At 35.8% G+C, this 21,877-nt stretch overlaps 4 protein-coding genes across 8 annotated transcripts; 2 read left to right on the top strand and 2 right to left on the bottom strand.

Annotated features, from left to right (window-relative positions):
- Positions 1–8: 8 nt before the first annotated feature.
- CHR24 (chromatin remodeling 24) lies at positions 9–9,848 on the bottom strand. The gene is made up of 23 exons (XM_023687397.2): positions 9,708–9,848; positions 8,871–9,136; positions 8,627–8,758; positions 7,528–8,516; positions 7,312–7,442; positions 7,164–7,218; positions 6,796–6,924; positions 6,258–6,365; positions 6,088–6,143; positions 5,878–5,968; positions 5,049–5,186; positions 4,887–4,964; positions 4,212–4,421; positions 4,058–4,129; positions 3,573–3,653; positions 3,376–3,494; positions 2,456–2,567; positions 2,141–2,209; positions 1,978–2,072; positions 1,298–1,432; positions 837–905; positions 616–751; positions 9–339 (listed from the first exon to the last, which is right to left on the bottom strand). The coding sequence occupies exons 2-23, from the start codon at positions 8,980–8,982 to the stop codon at positions 190–192; spliced, it is 3,267 nt and encodes a 1,088-aa protein (XP_023543165.2). The 5' UTR covers positions 8,983–9,136; positions 9,708–9,848; the 3' UTR covers positions 9–189.
- Positions 9,805–11,805, top strand: LOC111803123 (nucleic acid binding / methyltransferase). Its single transcript, XM_023687406.2, has 4 exons — positions 9,805–10,140; positions 10,384–10,542; positions 11,089–11,170; positions 11,339–11,805. Exons 1-4 carry the CDS (start codon positions 9,805–9,807, stop codon positions 11,482–11,484), a joined length of 723 nt encoding a protein of 240 aa, XP_023543174.2. The 3' UTR covers positions 11,485–11,805.
- LOC111803122 (Sterile alpha motif (SAM) domain-containing protein) lies at positions 11,180–14,488 on the bottom strand. Of its 5 annotated transcripts, none has more exons than XM_087127340.1 (5): positions 14,277–14,488; positions 13,760–14,010; positions 12,494–13,426; positions 11,890–12,413; positions 11,180–11,570 (listed from the first exon to the last, which is right to left on the bottom strand). In XM_087127340.1, exon 3 carries the CDS (start codon positions 13,288–13,290, stop codon positions 12,535–12,537), a length of 756 nt encoding a protein of 251 aa, XP_086983466.1. In that variant the 5' UTR covers positions 13,291–13,426; positions 13,760–14,010; positions 14,277–14,488; the 3' UTR covers positions 11,180–11,570; positions 11,890–12,413; positions 12,494–12,534. The 5 variants fall into 5 exon arrangements, with proteins under 5 accessions (XP_086983466.1, XP_086983467.1, XP_086983465.1 ...); XM_087127341.1 differs by having other exon boundaries at positions 13,760–13,914; XM_087127339.1 differs by lacking the exon at positions 13,760–14,010 and having other exon boundaries at positions 11,890–11,963; positions 12,080–12,413.
- A 618-nt stretch (positions 14,489–15,106) lies between these two features.
- On the top strand, positions 15,107–19,769 carry LOC111803198 (oxidoreductase). The gene is made up of 8 exons (XM_087127447.1): positions 15,107–15,543; positions 15,631–15,691; positions 15,794–15,832; positions 16,908–17,020; positions 17,180–17,411; positions 17,483–17,529; positions 17,628–17,870; positions 19,721–19,769. Exons 1-7 carry the CDS (start codon positions 15,436–15,438, stop codon positions 17,784–17,786), a joined length of 759 nt encoding a protein of 252 aa, XP_086983573.1. The 5' UTR covers positions 15,107–15,435; the 3' UTR covers positions 17,787–17,870; positions 19,721–19,769.
- The last annotated feature ends 2,108 nt before the right edge of the window (positions 19,770–21,877 follow it).

The raw sequence follows: 21,877 nt of genomic DNA, 5'->3' as shown, positions 1-21,877 counted from the left end.
GTCATGGGTAAGAGTTTATAATACTAAATAATAATTTAGATGCACATTCGATTAATTTTTTAGGGATAAGACTCGATGATTTGTGTAGCATATTAAAGAACAAAACCTCAGTTCTCGTCTCAAAATACATATATGGTCAGCCTCAAGCCTCACTCGTGAGAAGATTCAGTCTTCGCATCACAATACAAACTATACATTCAGCACCTTCTGAAACTCGTCGGTGATGTCGATGACTTCACTTTCATGTTCTTTTCTCTTCAATTCAGAAAGCTGTAAATTCAGTTCAACAATTTGCTTCTGAATTCTTTCCCCCCTGTCTGGTAATCTTGAGATAAGTACCTGATCATTCGTTCATCCAAAGAAAATATGAGCTGTTTGGATCAAATGAATTAAAACCAAAACGACGCCGGGAGGTGGCGACATCTAGAGGTTTAATGGCTCGTTATTGACATTGGTAAATAGACTCTCTAGTAACTATGGTCTGGTTTTGATTTTGTTGGATTGGATCTGTTTTTTGAGCTACCCCGGAAAAAATAAGGCATTGTTTGCTGGTTAGTGTCAAGATTTTATCGTTTTGAACTGTCACTCAAAAGGGAAAGTTGCATAGAACCGTACCTTATTTTCTAGAGTTTGGGACAGCCGATTGATTCTCTCTTTGATTTCCCTTTCAGTTGGCTTGCTTGGACTGCTGCTTGCATTTGTAGCAAATCTATTCAACTTCACATCCTTTGGGTTAAAAGCAAACCTTGCCCTGGAAGCAAACGTAAAGGATGTTATCATACCATGTGACAATGTATTTCTTCGGTAACTGAAAAGTGTAACGTATGAACTCATACCCATCTGTATCAGGATCGGGTGAAGAACTTGATGTTGCTCTTTCACCAAAAGCAAACTCCTTATTCCTCCTACAACCATATTAACATACAACTGGTTAGTTTAAAAAGGTAAAGAACATTGCAAGGCTCATAATTATCTTTTGTTTTTGTTTTTTAAAAAAAAAAAATAAGGACAAGACTAATGATGATCGACACACCAAATATGAAATATAGCAGCCTCCTGCAAACAACACTTATTTAACATGTTTGATTACTTTTATTTCTAGACCCTGGTACATGGGAACTAAAAGTGCTCAAATCCCTCCCTTTAAAAAAAGAAATAATATTATCGTCCGAACTCATCTCATTCACTTTTTTCCCATCATCCTGCGGTAAATTATGATTAAAATTTGCCAAATTTTTTTTGATGTTTTCCCTGGCTAAATGCTTAGAAATAGAAGTGGAACGTAAAATAAAGCTACCTGAACGATGCCTCTTCTTCCTCCAATACGTGCACAGGTTCTGGAGCTGTCTTAGAGAAGAGCAAATTGTGGTGACTAACTCCTGCAATACCTTGTGTTTCCAGGAACTTTATGTGACATTTCAAAGAATCGTCCCTGTAGCCATGAACAACGAGTGAAAACGGGAAAAGTGGAAAGAAAAAAATGTTGACAACTGCAAAATGTCGGTTATGGTCTCCCGTTTAGCAGCCCCAAAGGACTTCAAAGACTAGTAAAACAGTAAGACAAATCAGGACGCTAATTATCAACCTAACTGCTAATGCACTCATTTCATCTCACGCAAATTCTCGACCAAATAGAAGTGTAAACATGTAGGGTATCGAAATCATATTTACCAAACTCCGTAGACACTTAACAAATCATACTAATATAATCCATTAACGATCTGACTCAACTAGTACAGTCCAGTTGATAAAAAAGTTTTCATCTAAAATTCAAATCTCTCCAAAACGCAGAATGCTAAATATTGAGGTGTTTTCCACCTTGGTCAAATTTAGTATCACTTGAAACCTGTAGTCAGATGACAATATCAAAAATTTAAAATTCTTGTATTGTAAACCATAGGCATAAAGTGTTAAATGTGAACGTGCATCTGGATGCCTTATCATATGCTTTAGTGGAATCTATTATTTGAATCGTACATTGTAATTTGTCGATCATGTTCCTCATGCAATTGTTGTTGTGTGACAGATATATCGAACCCATCTTTTGGAAGGCTAAAAAGCTCCCGAAGATCCTGAAAATTTTACAATGTTAACCACACAATCCAACAGGCAAAACAAATAGATTATTTACATGTATTACCTGTTGACTAAAGTACCGTATCTGTTCTTTGTGCTCTGTTGCGGTTTTAAACAGTCCCCCTTTATAAATCTACACATAAATTTTAGAAATCAAAATTTCTCAGAGGCATCTATGAGCCTCCCAGCAGGAGCGCAAAACTAAATTACTGACAAATATGGTCTATGGATAAATCATGGGTATATATGTACAGGGAAAAAAGTTTACCCATTTGGCCAGTAAACTATTCTACATTCTCAGGTTTATGTATGACACATATTTAACATCATGCTTAATAAGACTTGTACATCTAACAAACATTTATAGAATAAACATTACCTGTTTCCTGTAGATCTTTTCTTCAACAGTCCCACAAGTCATTAATCTGTACACTATAACATCTTTCTTTTGTCCAATTCGGTATGCTCGATCAACACTTTGGTTATCAGTACTACAAACAGATTGAGAACATCTAGTCAATTACTACAAATTTTGTATATAAAACAAAATAAAAACTTGTCCCTTTTTTTTTATGTATCCAAATTTATGATGCTTTGAATATGGTTGTCTTCAATCCCAACACTACACTAGGAGATTTTGATGCTACACTTCCACAATTTCCATTGTCAATAATTGTGTAACAAATCTTAACATTCACCATGCATCTTGTATTAAAAATCAACTGCCTTTAAGTTTTCATATTTCTATTTTTGGATTATGAATTTTTGTAGCACATAAATGGCCCATTCTCCCTCATCACCCCTTCATTAAAAAAATAAATAAATAATAATAATAATAATATTTCATCTGATTCTTCTCCTTCTATTGCATCATTCCTTTAGACTGAACTTTCCTCCCTAAAGGCTAAGTGGCTTATTTCTTTAATTGATTCTATCAAAGATATACAGATAAACAAAGATTTTATCTGTATTTCTTCAATTTATCGAAGATATACAGATAAACAGGAAAATAAACTTGTGAATAATTATCCACAACTATCTTTTCAGTCATTTTGTAGGAAACAAACTTTAATTAAAACATGTTTGTTACTGTTTAACCAATCAATGACAATTTTCTCATGTATAACCATAAAGAAATAAAATAAAATGAAACAATAATAGCAGAGAAAAAAAAGATGAAAAGATACAGAAATCCGCCTTAATTGAAAGAAGATATTTAGTCATGATATTCTTCAACAAATTTGAGCTGCAACGTTGATGCAAGCATGAGAAAGAAATAAACATATATATTTCAAGAACCTTGGATTCCAGGCAGGATCTACTACAATTACACGATCTGCTCTGGTAAGTGTAAGACCTAAACCACCAACTTGAGATGTCAAGAGAAAAATAGAAGGTCCTCTACCTTCTTGAAAATCCTAAGAAGAGGGAAAAGAGTTCATATCAAGACTAAGGTTATATGAATATATCTTAGAGTCTTTCGGTACTTTACTTACATTTACAATCTTTACTCTGTCGGTGGCTTTTGTAGTACCGTCAATTCGCAAGAACTCATAATCATTGGATAATAGTGATTCCTATAGAGAAAAAAATACCTATATTAATTATTTCAACATTAACTTCTAAATATCTTGATTAGAAACGGTGGTACTCGTTGCAGATGCCAATTCAAGTTTCCATGAACTGGTGCATTTTTATTCAATTTCACACAACAAATACTCCCACGAACAAGTAGTTTCTATTAAAGATGTCCCTTTTAACTTTTAATTTTTTTAATTTTTTTAATTATATCAACGAGAAGTTGTTTCTTATTAAAAAAAATATTTGGATGGATAAATTGCATGCCACTGTTTATACCAAAGTTGTTTAATAGCATATTTATCATCAATCATCCTGACATTTTGCACTATGAACCAATAACCCTATTTTGTAATGAAAAGTGTCATTTGAATACCAAACGTCAGCATAAGTCAGAACCAACCTCAATAAGATTGAGCATCTTGCGAGTTTGAGAGAAGATTAGAACATTATGCCCCTTCGGGATCAAATTATCCTGCCAATAACAGAAAGGACGTTATATTGAATACACTAGCTTTTATGAAATTCAACAACGGATTCAATCAAACATCACTAACCAATAAAGACATTATGAAGGATATTTTGCAAGAGACATTGTCGTTATACACTTCATAATCATCCCTATCAGCCACATTTGCTAAATGCATTGCCAGCTTCTCTGCTACACCAGCATCTTCTGGGCTTAGCACAGTTTCCATTCCTTCCAATAGATCTTCAGCTGCTCTTTTCGTCAAAAGAAGTGGATGATCGCATATTTTCTTAAGAATCTACACCGTACCAAATGAATAATTAACTTACATATAACCTGTGGCACTCCCCCATTTGTGGCATGGGTGGATGATGATGCCATTTCAAGAAAGAAAAGATAGTGTTAGAACATAGATGAGGGCGGGGTGTATCACTTGATCTCAGCTTTATTGAATGGTGGATTAGTTTTTCTTTCAATTTTCTAATTCAAAAAAAAATTGGGAAAAAAATTAGCCCAACTTGCATTGTGAATAGTAGGGCATAAAATTCCAAAAGAAGAGACGTAAAGGCATTGTAGTTAATGAATGTTCTTAAATAAAAAAGCCATCGTTCATTAGTTCTAAGACAATCCACATGAAGCAAACAGCACTGTCAAGTGTCAACAGAAAAGCAGTAAATGATAGGTAAGTTGCATAATAATAGAATTTTCTTAGATATTTAATTGTTCCAACAGCGCAAACACTGCTTCAGAATAAGAGAAGTACCGTAAGAGCAGCCAATGGTGAGCCATCAAATGCTGAAAGTACCAATTCACTCTTCAAAAAAGCTTCATAAAGTTTTCGCTGCATCAATTAATTTGGGAATGCATTATTATTATACTTTGAATGATGTGATCAAGAAGAAAATTGATAAATAATTGATCGAACCTGACAACTAGTCAATTTGAGCCAAACAATAATGTCATTCTTTTTAGAGAGTTTGGTAGCAGCTTGATCATTATCCTCGTTAAACACTTCACTCTTCATACGACGCAAAAAGTAGGGTTGGATACGTTCCCGTAACTCCTGTAAAAAGGTACCAAATAACCATTTTCGAAAAAGAAGGTTGGAAAAAATGCAATATGTATATATATATATACACTGACCACGATAGGAGGATGCAGCTCCATTAATCTACTTACAATGCTACAGATAGCTAGTAGAAGTGTTTATTCATAATGAACATAAGATGGAAATTATTTCATTCATTGATAAACATTACAAAAACCGAAGATAATGAATTCTCCCAAAACCAAAGAGTTAGTTTTTTTTTTTTCCCCCCTAGCAAACAAAAAAAAAAAAAAAAAAAAAAAAAAAGATTTCCAGTTAGCATGAATCAGAAAAAGAACAGACAAAACTGGCCATCGAAAAGAACCTCCTGAACCTGCTGTTAGAAATTTCAAACCAAAATTACCAAAATATAGCACCAACCAACAAAAATCATAATCTACCGTGATTACTAGTCACCAAATTATCACGGGATGCAGCAACAAAAAGAATCTTTGAAGGAAAAAAACAGAGGGAGAGAGAGCTGGTACTTCCCCTTTTCACAAAACACTGTTGTTTTCTTCCAGCTCACACGCAACAAGAGAAAAAACCCAATGCTTTTTTTCCCTTTCTACTATTATAATAAATAAATCTTAATTCCCAAAATTGGGCTAAACTGGCAGGCGACAACAAAAAGGTTAAAGGTCCATAAACAAGCAATAAACATTACCTTTGCAGCCATTGAACCAACACGCTTATCTCTTTCAGAAGCCTTTTTGTCATTTCCACGAAGAATTGCACACTCATAGTACTCCTTAAACCTGAGCAAGTCCAAATTTCATACCAACAATACATGAATAAAACTTTGAACAAGTAACATGAAGAAGACGAAAAGATATCTAAAAGACAAAACAACCAATAGTAAAACAAGGATGCATACCATTTCTTGTCACCCAATAGGTCAGGACAGCAAAAATTAAACAGGGCCCACAGTTCCTAGTAGAGAGAGAAAGAGAACGGAAATTAAATATGTATGGGATCAAGCTAAAAATACACCTCCCATGGAGTATTTATGATTGAAAGCAGGAAAAAGAACTGGTAATGTGATACCTTCAAATTGTTTTGCAATGGTGTGCCACTTATAATTATGCGATGAGCACTAGGAATTTCAAGCAAACTTTTGGCTCTTTGAGTGCTAGGATTCTTTATAAGATGACCCTGGATTATAAATGGGTTGATCAATCACACCGATATATATAACGAATGGAAAGTCTACATTAATTTATAGTAAACAAGTTATTTATGACTGGAAATATCCACTACATTCAGGTAATGGCATGTCGATTGAAATGAGTACCAACCTTCAATCTATTTCAAAAAATTCAAGGCTAAAAACCACAGAACCAGTTCTTGAATCTCGGAAATTTGGACTTCTAATAAAAGAATCTAAGTTTGGTATAGAAGTTTGAATCTAACCAACTAAAACTTTGATCTGTAGGGTAGAATATAGTATAGTTTGTTTATTATATGGAACAATCAGTACAAATAAAATAAGTGTATCAGCTAAGTATTAAAAAGATTATATATATATATTATATATATATGAACAAATTCATAATTAGTAAATTACAAGTATATAAATAATGACCTCATCAAGGATCATATAATCCCATGTTGTTCCATCCTCAGTTTCTTCATCATCAAAGAAGCTGTTTCCTTGTAAAGACTTTGAATTATTCCTTACAATATCATAAGTCGTCAGAAGAACACCTTTATCCTGTTGCGGACACAAGTAATACAGACAAAACAGAACTTTCAATTATACGCAGCAATTAAGAAACCAATTGAAGGTATCCGATAATTTTGGTTAATCCCAACATAGGTAAAATTTGATTAATATCACTGTGCAACAAATTTCTACCAAGAATAATGCAATCTAATATTTAGAATTGTCTTTGCTTCTTCTAATCAATGGTTACAGGCTTAGTTTAATCACAAAACTTGGATATATCTAACCTGGAGAATATAATTAAGCTCATACTGTCGAAGTTTAGCCGACGTCCCATAGTATCTGTACAGGAATTGGAAAGCTCAGCAGCTGCATTCAGTTCTATAACAGAAGTAAAAATATATGTTTAAAATAATCCGGGCAATAAAGGGTTACTCTCTCGTCTTCTCAGAAAGACCCACAACAGCTAACTCCTTAATCCAATGGGGCAGGAGAGTTTTAGGAGCCACAACCAAGACCCTCTTTATTAAACGCGAATAAAAAAGTCCAGCTAGAAAGCCACAAATCTGAGAAGAAAGGGACAAAATATTGTATTTAGACACATCCAAGCAAACAAACAGATTGAGAGAGAACAGTTCTTTCTGTTATTACCTGCATTGTTTTCCCTAAACCCATGTCATCCCCTAAGATTCCACCCTTACCCCGACAATGTAGAGACCACAGCCAACGCAACCCTTCACGCTGATGTGGATACAGCATCTTTGCAATTCTACCTTGCAATTTGAAAGCAGACTTGTGACCAGTGGAGCTTTTTCCCTCCAATATAAAATCCTCAGCAGATTTATCAAACATGTCAATCCCATCAGAATCCTCACTCTTCTTTTCATATTTGTCATGTCGCCTTCTCACTTCATTAAAATTCCTGGTTTCACAATTTAGAACTACGCAATCATCCTCAAGGTCTACCTCTCCTTCGTCTATCGACGCAGGAGTTTTTCCTAGGGAATTATATGACCTTTGGACATCCTGATGCGTGTATTTATCTCGTCCTTCGTGATGTTTATTGTTTCCATATTCTAGATTTAGAAGTTGTTCACTCCCTTTACTGCACGTATCAACTTCATGAGTTCCCTTGTAAAACACATCGACCTTCACCTTATTTGGGGGAATTTCTACTCCATACTCACCACTCAAACCGTCGTTAAGAGTCTTAACAACATTCTCAACTTTTGCATGTTCACCTAACAAGGAATTAGATGGGTTGGTGGAGAACTTCAGACTATCAACCTCACGTTCATCGGCTTCACTTGCTTCCTCGATCCCTTTTCCACAATAAGAAGCAGATAAGTTTTCAAGAGAATCAAATTTTCTTGGTTTTTCACGATTTTTCTCGACAGACAAAAGCTCAAGCTTCGTGCTCAAGTCATTCAGAATATCCCTGATATCACTTTCCTTGTTATCGCGATGATCCAAGGGCGGTGGAGGTGGGGGAGAAGGAGAATCAAAATCTGTAATACCAGAAAAATTGGGTTCATTGAAATCAAACCCCACTGGATTATCCACGTATCCATCTTCTCGGGACGAAAGTTTGCACAGACGGCGTCGGCCACCAATCTTAACTTTCCTCGGCTGTTCGTCCACTAAAAATTACGGATGAAAAAAAAAAACAAAAATAACATCACCGACAGGAAAAGATATTACCAATAAATTCTATGGTTATGGAACTGCAGGAAGAAAATGAAATCCGTACCATTAACACCTGAAGACTGCGGAATACTATTATCATGAAGTTCGTCAACATTAGTCGATACTTCACTGAGGCGACGTTGATTCGCAAGTTCGATTCTCGAGGGCTTTTCATCTTCGTCTCCTGCCCTCTGATCTGCACACATACAAATAAACTCACGAGCGATTACTACAGAGCTACGAAATTGGAGAACCAAGAAAAAATGCGGAGTGCGCAAAAGGAAGGAAGTGAGTGTACTGTACTGTACCACGAGCGGTTGCTAGAGAGGGTTTGGGTGGAGCAGAAAGATCCTGAAGGAGGCGGTAATGACGATCGTTCAAGCTGAGAGGTTTCTTCCTACTGGCCGTGGAATCGGCCATGCCTGAGTTGAACTGGATTAGCGTTTCTTCTGCCGGAGAGATTCTGGACGCCGGCGGAACAAATCCGACAGAGGGTTTTGGAAATGGAGTTTGGTTTTGTTGGTCTTGTGTTTGAATACTACATGCGATGGATTTCGATACCTTTCCCGCTTCCCTGCAAGAAATTCGAACAATTTATATGAGATTTTTCACTCTCTTTTTCCTTTTTTAAATCTTTTTAACGTAGGGTTTTGTTATTTTTATTATTATTATTTTTTTTTTACTTTTAAAATATTTATTTTAATCCATAGACTATTTTAATTTTTATTTGCAAAATTTTAACATAAAATTTAAAAACAATGAAAAATTTTTTAATACGAAAACAGATGGTTAATTATTTTCAAATAATCTACTACAAGTTTTATTTATATTTATTTTTTAAATATTTCTAAATTCTTTATATAATTTTAAATATTTTTAATCCATTGTTTTAAATTAGTATTTTGTCTATTTGAGAAACATATATTTACTTATTAAAAATTAATTTTGATAGTATAATGTGAAATAAAATATTAAATTAATGTTATGACAAATATCCACAAAGTTTGGAATTTGTGTTTTTTTTTTTTTTTTTAATATAGTAGTTAATTAAAAAATGGTGGAAATTAATTTTATATATAAATCAATGAATAATTTTTTACGGGAAAAAAAAATATTTAAATTAAATAAAAGAAAGTAGATTTTACCTAAAATCGTTGGGAAGAAATAGAATTAATTCCCTCTATCAGTCATCGCCGCCGCTTCGGTCCTTCGCGCGAGAAACGGTCTGAAAGAGTGCAAGAAATGGAGTCACCCAGCAAATCAGAGACCACTTGCGGAGACCTGAGGATTGAAGAAGAAAATGATGATGATGATCCGCCATTGTTGAGCTCTCATGCCCTAGCTGCACTCAAGGAGTTTCTTGACGAGCAAGCCCAAACTCAGCCCGATCACTTGGAAAGCGGAGTTTCCGAAGACTCAGAAGTCGCTTTAGTGACGGAGGATTGGAGGCTGAGTCAGTTCTGGTACGACCGCGACACGGCGGAAACAGTGACTAATGAGGTTCTTACGCTGTGCCAGAACTTCGAATCTCCTCGAGTCGCCTGTATTGCTTGTCCGACTCTCTATACCTATCTGAAGGTAATTGGATCGTCGTTTTCTTTTCATCACATTTCGAAACCAGAAATTTGTTCTTAATTTTCTGTTCTTGGAGATTCTGCTTTAATTTACTCAGTATAGGTTGAAATTTCAAGTGTTGGATAAATATACATACCTTCAATCATACCGATGATCGGAATGAGTTCTGTTTTGGATTGGAAACCCTAACCAGCTGCTCCATTGGTTGTAAATATATATTGACTCTGTCTGATCTTCATTTCTCAGAAACTCGGTCCGCATGTATCTGCACAACTTCTTGAGTATGACGAACGCTTTTCCCAACATGGTAGTGAATTCACATTTTACGATTATAATGAACCGGAAGAATTACCGATGGAATTGAAGCATGATTTTCAGATTGTGATAGCAGATCCTCCTTACCTGGTGAGAGATAATGTCTATAGCTTACACGTTTATGATTAGTTTTTTTTCACACTTTTGGATACTTTGTTTGTGAATCAATTTTATATGAGCTTACTGTGCTAACATAAAGAAGTCTGAACTCTGAACTCTGAACTTTGGTGGATTACCAAAAAAATTAGGGCTGGCAAGTTCCTGCCTCTGGCTTTCTCATAACTCGGTAAAGAGACCATGACGCGTCTCCCTGGTTGATAATCTGGATAAAATATGGATAGGCGTGTCTTATCATCCAAAAGGATGTAGAAAGAGCAGGGTCGATCCCGCGTCTCATAGAAAGGAGGAATAACAGGGATGATGAGGGATAACGAACTCTACGTCTTACAGGAATGGAGTCATTCCACATTACTCCTGATTTCCATAGCTTGATTTAAGAGAAAATGGGGAGTCGGGTGAAGAAAAGACTGTTGGAACGATTTTAGTGCTTGGGATTATATGTGTGTGTGTGTGTGAAACAATGGTTTTCTATCAAGCTATGAATAATTTGTGCTCCCTTCTTGTTCGTTCTTGCAGAGCAAAGAATGTTTGGAGAAAGTCACTCGTTCAATTTCTTTCCTGGCACAGAATCGTGAATCTTACCTCCTATTACTAACAGGTATAGTGATGATGAATAACCTTCCTGCCAAGCAATTGGCTTTTTTTACTGTAAATAGATGTTCTATCAGTTGCCTGATTACCAAGATTTCTAAGATACTGATTAGATTCTTGGGTTTAATTCTGTTGTTTTGCTTCTGACAAAACATTGTGTAAAAACGAAATGCAGGAGAAGTGCAAGCAGAAAGAGCAGCTGAGCTAATGGGTTTTCATCCTTGTGGTTTTAGGCCACACCACTCTAGCAAGCTTGGAAACGAGTTCCGACTGTTCACAAACTACGATCCGGGGTCGAGATTAGGAGGTTGGGAGAAATAGGTTTAGGATCGCTAATTTTCGACATGAATAGAAATCTCCCTGTATCCCTTTGAATCTCGTTATCAAGTCATATTGTTGGTTCAAGCCTACAACGGAAGAAGGATTTGGTGAGAACTCTGAGTGAACTTCTGAAATGGAACGATGCAGAAGCCAAAATGTAGTAGAAAAAAAATGCTACTTTTGGAGCATTATTATGCAAAAGTAGCGAGGAAAGCAAACACTTCGTAGTATTTATCATTGATGTATTTGGGAACTTCATGATCTCAATTTGGAGTATTTGTTTGAACAGATAATGGAATTAATGTGTCTATTTGTGTACAATTGAGTTCATAACGTGACGTGACTATGAATCGATCGATCACGAATAGCTATAGTAAAATTCTTATTAGAAAAGAAAAGTCTTGCCTGAAGGGAATGTCTGCCCCAAGTCTTTTTGTATGTCACAAATAGAATTCCTCCACGAGATCCTTGGCATTGCTCTTCAAGAAAAAAAAAAAGCTTTCACTGTATAGTCAAATAAGAACAAAGGGGAAGAAAAAAAACTGGGTAATTCAACATAGCTCCAAGAAGCCAAATCCTTCCATTCAACAAACACCTCATTACTGTATGATAGGAATGCTGCTGACCAGTACATCTATCTCTAGTGATCACTCTATTAGCTCGGTATTACCTTCGAACTCCTAATCCCATACCAATGAACAGTCTTCTACTAGACAGATTAAATATGCAACCCAAATCTGCCCCATTATCATGCTGATTATATGGTGATCTTGTTCTATAAAAACCCATCACGTTTGAGAAAACATGTGCTTTCTATCTTCACTATCCAAGAGCTGGAGATTTACAGAGTTCTCTGCCTATTGAAGAAGAAATCCTGATGCAAGGGCAAGAGATAGGCCCTCAACCACACACTCTTTCGGCCATCAATCCTTTTAAGATTCAATAGACACATTTAGAATTAATATATACACAACTAACAACTCAACAATTCAAGGATGGAACTGCATACCCTGGCAAGGAGAAGCTGAAGGGCGGGACTAATATCATTGATTAAATCTCATACACTGGCTCAAAAGTTTCAGAACTGTAGGGTTGACAGACACACTCAATTGCATGTATCAGTTTTCTACGCGGCCCCACCGCATTGGCGCCCATATCTTTCAGCTTTTTCATGGTTAGATTTACCAGGTGAAATTTACTGATACTTTTTCTCTGGAAAATACCCACAAATTGGTTTAGTCCTAGTGATTCCAACCATCTACTTAAACCACCAGCTTTCTGCAGCTTCCTCTCCAGATTAAGTGCTCTAAGTCTCTGATTTAACAATGTGCTTCCAGTGAGAAAGACCCCAGGGCAATGTAAATGTGTAGGCTGCTTCATGGATTTCGCACTGTTCAATAATCCTGAAACCTTACAAGGCCTTGAATTGCAAGCTTCATCTGGGTTTGGGGAGACAGCTAGCTTCAGTGGCTCTTTCACTGTCGAATTACAGTGAGCAGCAACAGATTGCTTAACATTTTTAGAAGTTGATGGCAGTACAACAGCAGGTGATTCTAGACATGTCTCTTCAAGAGTTCCTGCTTGGCAATTTGATACTTTTTGGGTAATTGGCTGCAGCTGACTTTGTCCAGCATTGGGAGATGAGTATCTTGTTACTATTGAAGTGGGAGGCACTAGGATTGTGACTTTCTGCTTCTTTACCACCACCCAACTATCATCTCCGTGCAAATCCAAATCAATATCAGAGTTTGAAGAGCCAGAAAGATGAATAGGATTACTATTCTGTCTTTGCTTTGTTTTCACCATCAGATTCAACCTGATTGTTTTAGACAATAAGCAACTGAAGTTGTTGATCCAAAGTAATGGTATAACTATGCAGAAGGCATGCCAGAGTTTATATCATATGTAGCTACTTCTCAGTTCATCTACACACAATATTGTCCTGCAATCAGCAAAAATGAAAATTTTGCATCAATAGACAACAAGATACATTTCCAGTCCCCGATAAGGACATCAAGAAGAATTTCCAACTAAAAAGTTAAGGCCAACACCCAAATTCCGTGCTCAAATGCTTAACCTTCCACAGTGTTGGTTCAAGTATAAAAGCATAACTAAACGCAAACACATATCCAGTACGAACAACTAGATCGATGGAAGTTTATCTCTATCTGGTCTCACGACACGCTAGATAATTAAGGTTTTTGGTTTAGATGTGAAACAATTGAGTCAAAATCCATTTGGGATCCCGACCAGTTCCTCACCCCTTCAGCCTTACCGAGTATAATTTTGTAAGCTTTTTCCACTCATAGCGTTCTCTTTACGAGCTTGGCAATCCGCATGAACTTCGAAGTTTCAACCCTGTTAGGGCTCACAACACATCCAAAATTCGCAAGCTAATTTGCATTTTCGCGCCGACGCCTTCACAATGACCTATGCTCCCAAGTGTTTCGTGAGGTAATATTAAACTTCATAGACATACAGCGATAGCGTTTATCTAAGAACTAATTTCTGTAGAGAAGACCACAACTGACACCAAAAAATCAATTAAAATGATACATCTCTAATCGCAGAAAAGAAAATTGCCCGCGCAAAAAACTCGAAACTGATTTCGGACCTAAAGATCCTGAAGTAACACTACTTGACGGGTGAACTTGTTCGAATGCTCTATTTAAGCTCACGATCATAATTTTCAACTTCATCTCGACATCTCAGACTCAAATAATTTCTACAAAATCAGAAGCAAAAAAAAAAAAAAAAAAAAAAAAAAAAAAAGAACAATAGTGGAAGCATACCATCAATCAGATCCAATCGAGAGAAGACGAAGATCTCCACGTTGCAATACAGAAGTCAGATCATAATCGAATAGAAGGAGCAAGGATCGTATAGTGAATCTGTCAAAGGAGCCAAAAGATCATTAGATGTGAGAAAGAGAAGACGGATGAGTCTTCTACTCTCCACGTTCGTTCTCCACTTCTCGGTTTCTGTTATTCTTTACAAATTTCTCCTCCTTCCTCCTTTTATGGAAAAAAAAAATTCACAATTTTTTTGTATTTTTCAAACCAAAATATTAATTATTTCCATTAAAAAAATAAGATAATAAGAATTATATAAGTAAGAGAAGTCAATCAAGTAGATTTGTAACCTCGAGAAAAGGATTGACTATGACGACTCGGCACAGGGTCCTAGTCTCGAATCCGTCCGTCGTTGGTGTACTACTCGAGCTGCTCTTGCAGTTAGACCGAGTTGTTGCATTACAACTAGGAGATGGGCTGGCAACACACGATTTTTGGCGTGTTTCAGCATATACGTGCTCTTGGCATCGACATGTGGGCTCCCCATTCGACTTGTCTTGAACCATAGACTACAAACAAAGAGACTTCCTAGTTCATCATGCACCCAACGAGGGGTGCTCATGGAAAGGGAACGACGTTCACATGAAAAATAATTAAATTAAACTTTAAAGAAATTAGAATAAATGAGTTAATAAACTTTATTTATAACAATTGTAAAATTTATGAATTTATTAAATTTTATATCTAATAAATTATAAAATATTTAATTTTTTATTTTAAAAAGAAATCGAATAAAAAGTTTGAGAAATTATTATATATTTATTGTTCTTGTTTCCCGATTAACACAAAAATGTTCTTCTCGCAGCAGTTCTTCTGTTCGGTCTAAACTCTGAACTGAAATTCTCATTTTCTTTCGTCTTCATCTCTTTCGTCAGTCAATCCATTTCTCCATACGCTTCTCTATTAGCATGTTTCTTTGAAATACAACTGCGGTTATTATTAGGGTTTTGATCTTCGATTCATCATTCCAAGAGACGGACCGGAAGAGTTCGTCCACCTCCCATCGTTTCTCCCTGGCTTGCTGTTTGCGCAATAATCTTCACCTATCTGTTCTTCGGCTGCTAAATCCTTCTGGAAATCGAGATTTTAAACCAGAGATATGGAATCAGCGGAGGGGCTTAATCACTTCAAAGTTGGGCTTCTTCCAACAGTGTTCTATATTCCCGACTTCATAAGCGACGAAGATGAGACTATGATTCTGGATAATGTACCAAATTTTACTATTGCTTTTCGTTCTTTGCCCTTTTTTTTCGCCCTGTAATTGTTCGCTAAACTAGGTAAGTTTCATTTGTAGATTTATAAAGCGCCTGCGTCAAAATGGAAATCCTTGAAGAACAGGAGGCTGCAAAATTGGGGTTTGTTGAATAGCGATCTCATGTATTTTTGCTAATTTTTCGAAGTTCTGAATCTTTGAAAGATTTGTAAGATTGCTTTCCTTATCCATTGATTTCTTGCAGGTGGCGTTGTGCATGAAAAAGGTCTTCTTCCCCAAGAATGTAAGTAAAGAAAGAACTAGATTTAAATGTTTTTAGTTAAGCTTGAACTTGATTGCCATATATCAGCTAAAACTAATGCATGGAGATAGACTTCTTATTGACTTGATTACAGAATTCTAGCATGCTCTATTCACAATAAACTTTCTATATTCAAAGTAATAGTACATTTTGTTCCCTGTGCTGTGCAATTTTTTCTTGGAACGTTTAAAAATTGAAGACAACCAGCGGGATAAATTTGGTTCATGAGAAATTAACTTCAAATTAGAAGTATAAGGCAACTTATAGGACAGGTGAACGCACTGTGGAGGTTTTGGAGTGCAGCAAACTTCATTTTTGTCTTCCTGAAGGCTGTACTACCAAATTTAACTTTTGCTTTTGATTGCGCTGGGGAACTATTACTTTTGGTTAGACTGGTTCAATTCAATCTCCTTGTGGGAATGACAGAAAACAGCTGGAAAGACTTATACTGTGAGATCCCACGTTGGTTGGAGATGGGAACAAACCATTTCTTATAAGGGTGTGAAAACTTCTCCCTAGTAGATGCGTTTTAGAATCGTGAGGCTGACGGCGATACGTAACGGGCTAAAACGGACAATATCTGTTAGCGGTGGACTTGAGTTGTTAGCCATCAAGCTTGCAATTGGATATTAGTGCGGGTTTACGAACTTACTTGAAGAGAATCTGTTCTATAGGTTGTATAACGGTGTCCTTTGAGCTCTAAAGTTTTGATATTAGCACAGTTTTCTTACTCATCTACGTTGGGTAGTCCATATTTTCATGTCCCTTACGTAAAAACTTGGATATTTCACATTCTTCTACGACGACTGCTTAAGTAGGACAAACAAGCATCCATATCATTTATCATAGTACACCACTTGATCCCCTATGCAGGTTGCCAAAATTGTTTCTGTTTTCTGCATTGCCTAATTCTCCTCTATGGTTGGCACTCACCTTGATTTACAGCTTTACATATATGTTCCTTTCTCTAAGAGATTTGCCTCTCTGGATGTTAGGTGAAAAAATTGGACGAATTCAATCAGTTAAATTAACAAATCTGTCTTTTGATGTTCTGCAGTGCCTATATGGCTGACGAATATCACCAAGAAGATCTATCAAGAAACAAATCTATACCCTGCGCCCATAAACCATGTTCTTATCAACGAATACCGTCCTAATCAAGGCATAATGGTACGAGCTGACGTTTACCTGTTCTTAGCGCAGTTCTTGTTTGAATTATAATTATGTTCTTGCCATGATCCTCATCATAGAACTAATCTATGATGTATGTCTAGTGCTGTATTTTACCAATTAGCAACATCTTAGAAACAGTTTTTGGTTCTTGTGTAGCCACACCAAGATGGGCCGGCTTACTTTCCTGTAGTAACAATTCTGTCTCTCGGTTCTCCTGTCGTTATGGACTTCACTCCCCATTCGAGGTTGAAATCATGTCCAGACCAGTTGACGGAAAGCTTCGACGACAAGGATTCTAATGGAGCTTCTGATGTCGAGACTCACTGCCCTTTCTCTATCCTTCTAATGCCTCGTAGTTTGCTCGTTTTTAAGGATGAAGCTTATTCAGGTAAATCTTGGCCTTGATTTTGTCTTTTAACCTTCCCAGTTTACTTGATTTTGTCTTCTAATGCCTCGTAGGTTACTTGCATGGTATCAGTGACAACAGTCTTCAATGTTATGAACAGGTATGATAACAACTAAATGTAGCTTTTGCAGGATCTAATTGGTTCTTGATATTGATTTCATCATAGCAAGTTTGTTTTTCATTTCTTTGCTTTCTCAGGCAGTGAACAAAAGTGAAGTTCGTAACTGTCTATTAGAAACTGAAAATCCAACCGTTGAAGTGAACTGCAATCATAGTTCTTTCGAGAGAACGAATAATCGGCTTTCGTTGACATGTCGACTCGTACCAAAGGTTCACAAGCATTTGTTCAGGCGTTGAACGGCTCTTGAAGAAACTTTTGGTTTGTACAATATCACAAGTTTTAAATAATTTACATGGCTATCCTAGGTACGCTAACTATTGGTTTTCTTGGGTTTTATGTCCTAAAACTCATAGTTTGTAAACAAAGATATTCAATAAAGTTATTATTGATGTTTATTCAGTAAAAATTGTTATTGAATAAAGTGAACTTTACGATCATTAATCTAAATCCAATAAACTAAGAACACTTTGGCTATAGTATGATTACTTGAACTATATGTAGAGACATAAGAGTGGATCAAGTTCAAGTATATAGTCAAAATGATCTATAGTATAAGGATAAGGCTGAGTACCTTATTCTGGGGACACTATGGATGCGGCCCACTTTTGTATATGATATAAACAATGTGATCACTAAATTGTGCATGTGGAGACATGTGAGTGGGGGCGTCCTATGCAATGAGTATTGCATAAGATCGGACCATGAAGAAAACCACTCTCACTTTTTCTTTTCATTCGATAACCTAGGTAACTCGGTTTTAATCCTGAGCTAACCATGAACTCCTGTTTATTCGGAATTATCCTTAGATTTGCATGGGTGAGAGTGGCTCTAGTTCGCCGACTCAACAGGCCTCCCATTTCAGGGGTAAGACTGGGTGAATGGCTGGGGACGTGGGGTGCAAGATGGAATTCACTCCTACCCACTTTTAGGGATAGAAGAAAGGTAGTTCCCTTAAGCACTGACTCCAGGTCTTGAACAAGGGGCCCCACCCTCTCATTGGCCTGAGAGGGATTCGGTTTACTGGTTGGACCACAAACCAATTGTTCATTAGAGGATCAGTGAGACATAAGGAACAAGAAGTAACTTCAGGGGTAAAACGGTAAATTGACCCAGCTCTAGTTACGAACAACCTGTGAAGGTTCGACTTACTAATCATGGTTATATCAGATGGACAGAAATATATCTATAGTAAGGGGAGTGCAACTACTAGGCTATAGTGGAGTGTCCTAGTAGTTAACGAATGTTGGTTAACCAGGTTAATGAGTTTAATCGGTTAATCTTGGATCGTTGGAGCCCATGATCTATAGGTCCATTAGGTCCCTCTGCTAGCTCATATCGGACTAAACCATAGAACAGTGTGACGAGTGAGTTCGAAGTGTTCGAATTCAAATTAGGGAATATGCGTTACATATATACGATATATTTAACCGCAATTTTGTTTTATTTACGAATTAAACGAAAAGAGAGAATCTGAGATATTTAAATAAGATTTAAATATCTTAATCAATTATGTGTCGGAATTGATTGGGATTGGCATTTGAATTAATATTAAATATTAATTAAATAGTTTAATTAATCATTTAATGTTACTTTAATTTGAAATTCATTATTCAAATTAATTGTTGAATTAAAATGAAGAAAGTCAAAATGTTGACTTTCATCAAATGGAAAAATCCATGTTAGTGGAATTTTGAGGTGTCAAAATTTGGTTTAACCAAACTTGCATGTTTGCTAAATAAACCCCACAAGTGTCAAAATTTGAGTGGAATTTTAAGTGTCAAAATTTGGTGATCTCAAGTTTGCATGAACATGCAAACTTGACTCTTTAAATAGAGTGATCATGATACTTGGAAGGAATTCTTCATCTTGATGAAAAACCTTGAGAAAAACCTCTCACAAACACTCTCTTTCACATATACAAAATCCCTCCCAAGTTTAGTCACTCACCGGATTCCACAATCCCGTTCTAAGGCCGGAGGATAGTGGAGAAGACACTAGTGGTGGTTCGAAACCGGTTCGTGAGGCAAAAGAAGTTTGAACTACAAAAGGTTAGTATTTAAACCCATTAAGTTTTAATACTTATGAACATGCTAGTTATTTACAATAATTGATGTTCTAAAAGTGTCTAAGATCCAAATTGCTTCCGCATGTGTTATACGAACACCAACAGGTTTATGATTTTATAGTTTAATAATACGAGGTAAAGGATTCAAATTTTTTATTTTGTAGTCGTTAGTATGTGTTATAAGTCGAGTTATAACAGTTGAAAATTACAATGCAAAATTGACCGTCAATTAGATACGACATTTATGAATTATCGTCACCATTACCATTGCCCTTTACTAGATCAAATTAACTTCTACCTAAACTTGGACTAGCTAAATTAGAACTTTTAACTTTTAAGTGAAATTTAAAACATTATAGTTTACATTATAATTTAAAATTTGTGACATCCGATATAGATGGGCTAAAATAGATAATATCTACTAAAAAATAGATAATATCTACTAATTTAATTTTATTTGAGTATTACAATTTATATAATTTTTTGCAACACTTTGACAATATAATTTTATTTTTCTTTTATCATATACATAATATCATTTATTTATAATTAATAAAGGGAAGATTTTGATTTACATTTATATTTTTATTATATTTTCTTATCCACACAATACCATATAGAAATGAGTTAAAAATAACAAGGTAAATTATGTTTGAGATAATTTTTTTACATCAAATATTTTGACAATATCAATTTTATTTTTATTTTCTCATCTACATAATACCATTTATTTTCCAAGTAACAATATTAGAAAGACATTTCAACCTGATTTATCATAAGATATTTTGAAGAAAAAAAACTACAATAATGTTATTCTAGAATATATATACACATAAAATGGTGTTCCAACTTGACACATGGCTCCATAAGGTCGGGCACGTGGCTCGCTGCAAAAGCTCAATTAACACCTCTGCTCTATAAACTAAGGATCGAGTACAGTAGGTTTTCACTTTGTGTAGTCGAGGGAAAAAATGTAATAAATGAGAGGAAGGGGAAAGAAAAATAGAAGAAGCAGTGCAGGAAAAGAAGTCAAGAAAGAAAAGAGAAGAGTGGAAGAAAAAGAAGAGAAGAGAAGAATAAATGGAAAAAGATCGATAAAGCAAAAGAAAGAAGATGAGAAGAGGTAGAAAAGAGAGAGACAGAGAAGCCAGAAGAATATGTGAAAGAATGAAAGAAAGAAAGAGAACATGTAAAGGAAAAGGAAAAGGAAAAACGAGTTCCAAAAGAAATGGCCTCTTCAATTTGAAAAAGAAAAAGATGATTTAGACACAATTAACTTAAATCTAAACGCCTTCCAATTCACTACGGGTAACCAATGAATTTCATAATACAAAATTAAATACGTAGACATAATCTAAGAGTGAAATACGTCATCGATCAACATGTTATAAGTTCTGGAACTCAAAAGGAATGACATGACATCAAAGATTCAATATCCATTAAACATGTCTTCTCAAATCAACAAACTTGTTATATTAATTTTAGTGATATATATCCTCACTAAATTTTAGAGAGCACAAAACTCGAATTTATTAACTAAACTTGTAATTAACAAGAAGAACAGAAACAAGAATCACTTCGTAATAAAGTTACTAAACTCAAAATTGACGGATGAAATTCAGGAAACCAATCCACATCATAAAAAGAGAGACAGAGAGATAGAAACATTACATGGCGAGCACAAACATCCGGAAGAAACTAATCTTTCAATATTTTGAATCTACTTCCATCTTTCGCAAACAAACATTAATATGTTCAAGGACCTGCAGCACTCATAAGATCTAAAGAAAAAAAGAAAAAGAGAAACGAAGAGAGAACATAACGATGCTCGAGTCACCAGATCTCTGCTTCTTCCTCGAATCGGAACTTCTATTACACACAGAACTCGACTTCCATTGAAATCGATCTACCTTCTGTAATCGAAACTTAAAATTTCTAGGTTTCAGGAAGTGAAATAGAAAACCGGATGGAGGATCAGGTGGAGTAGCATGATGCAAGTGAAAGAGAAAGAGAGGAAAAACAATCCGTACACAATTTGTAAAGCCATAGTCGAGAAATTACGCAGATCGGAGCCTCTGGTTTGATGATCGCAGATCTCCGATTCAGAGAGAAAGCGGCTAACCCAATCTTGCCGGAAGGATTTGGGATATTTTGAATTGTTTATATTATTATAGCAATCGCCAAGCCGAACGTGGCAAACCCCAAACAGTGACTTTGCCACGTGGCCACAGAACGGAATTCATTCCGCTAATATAATATCGG

Source organism: Cucurbita pepo, chromosome 10 (assembly GCF_057944985.1).
Source record: "Cucurbita pepo subsp. pepo isolate OVF chromosome 10, ASM5794498v1, whole genome shotgun sequence".
NCBI classification, from domain to species: Eukaryota; Viridiplantae; Streptophyta; class Magnoliopsida; order Cucurbitales; family Cucurbitaceae; genus Cucurbita; species Cucurbita pepo.
This window is presented reverse-complemented; position numbering and strand designations above follow the sequence as displayed.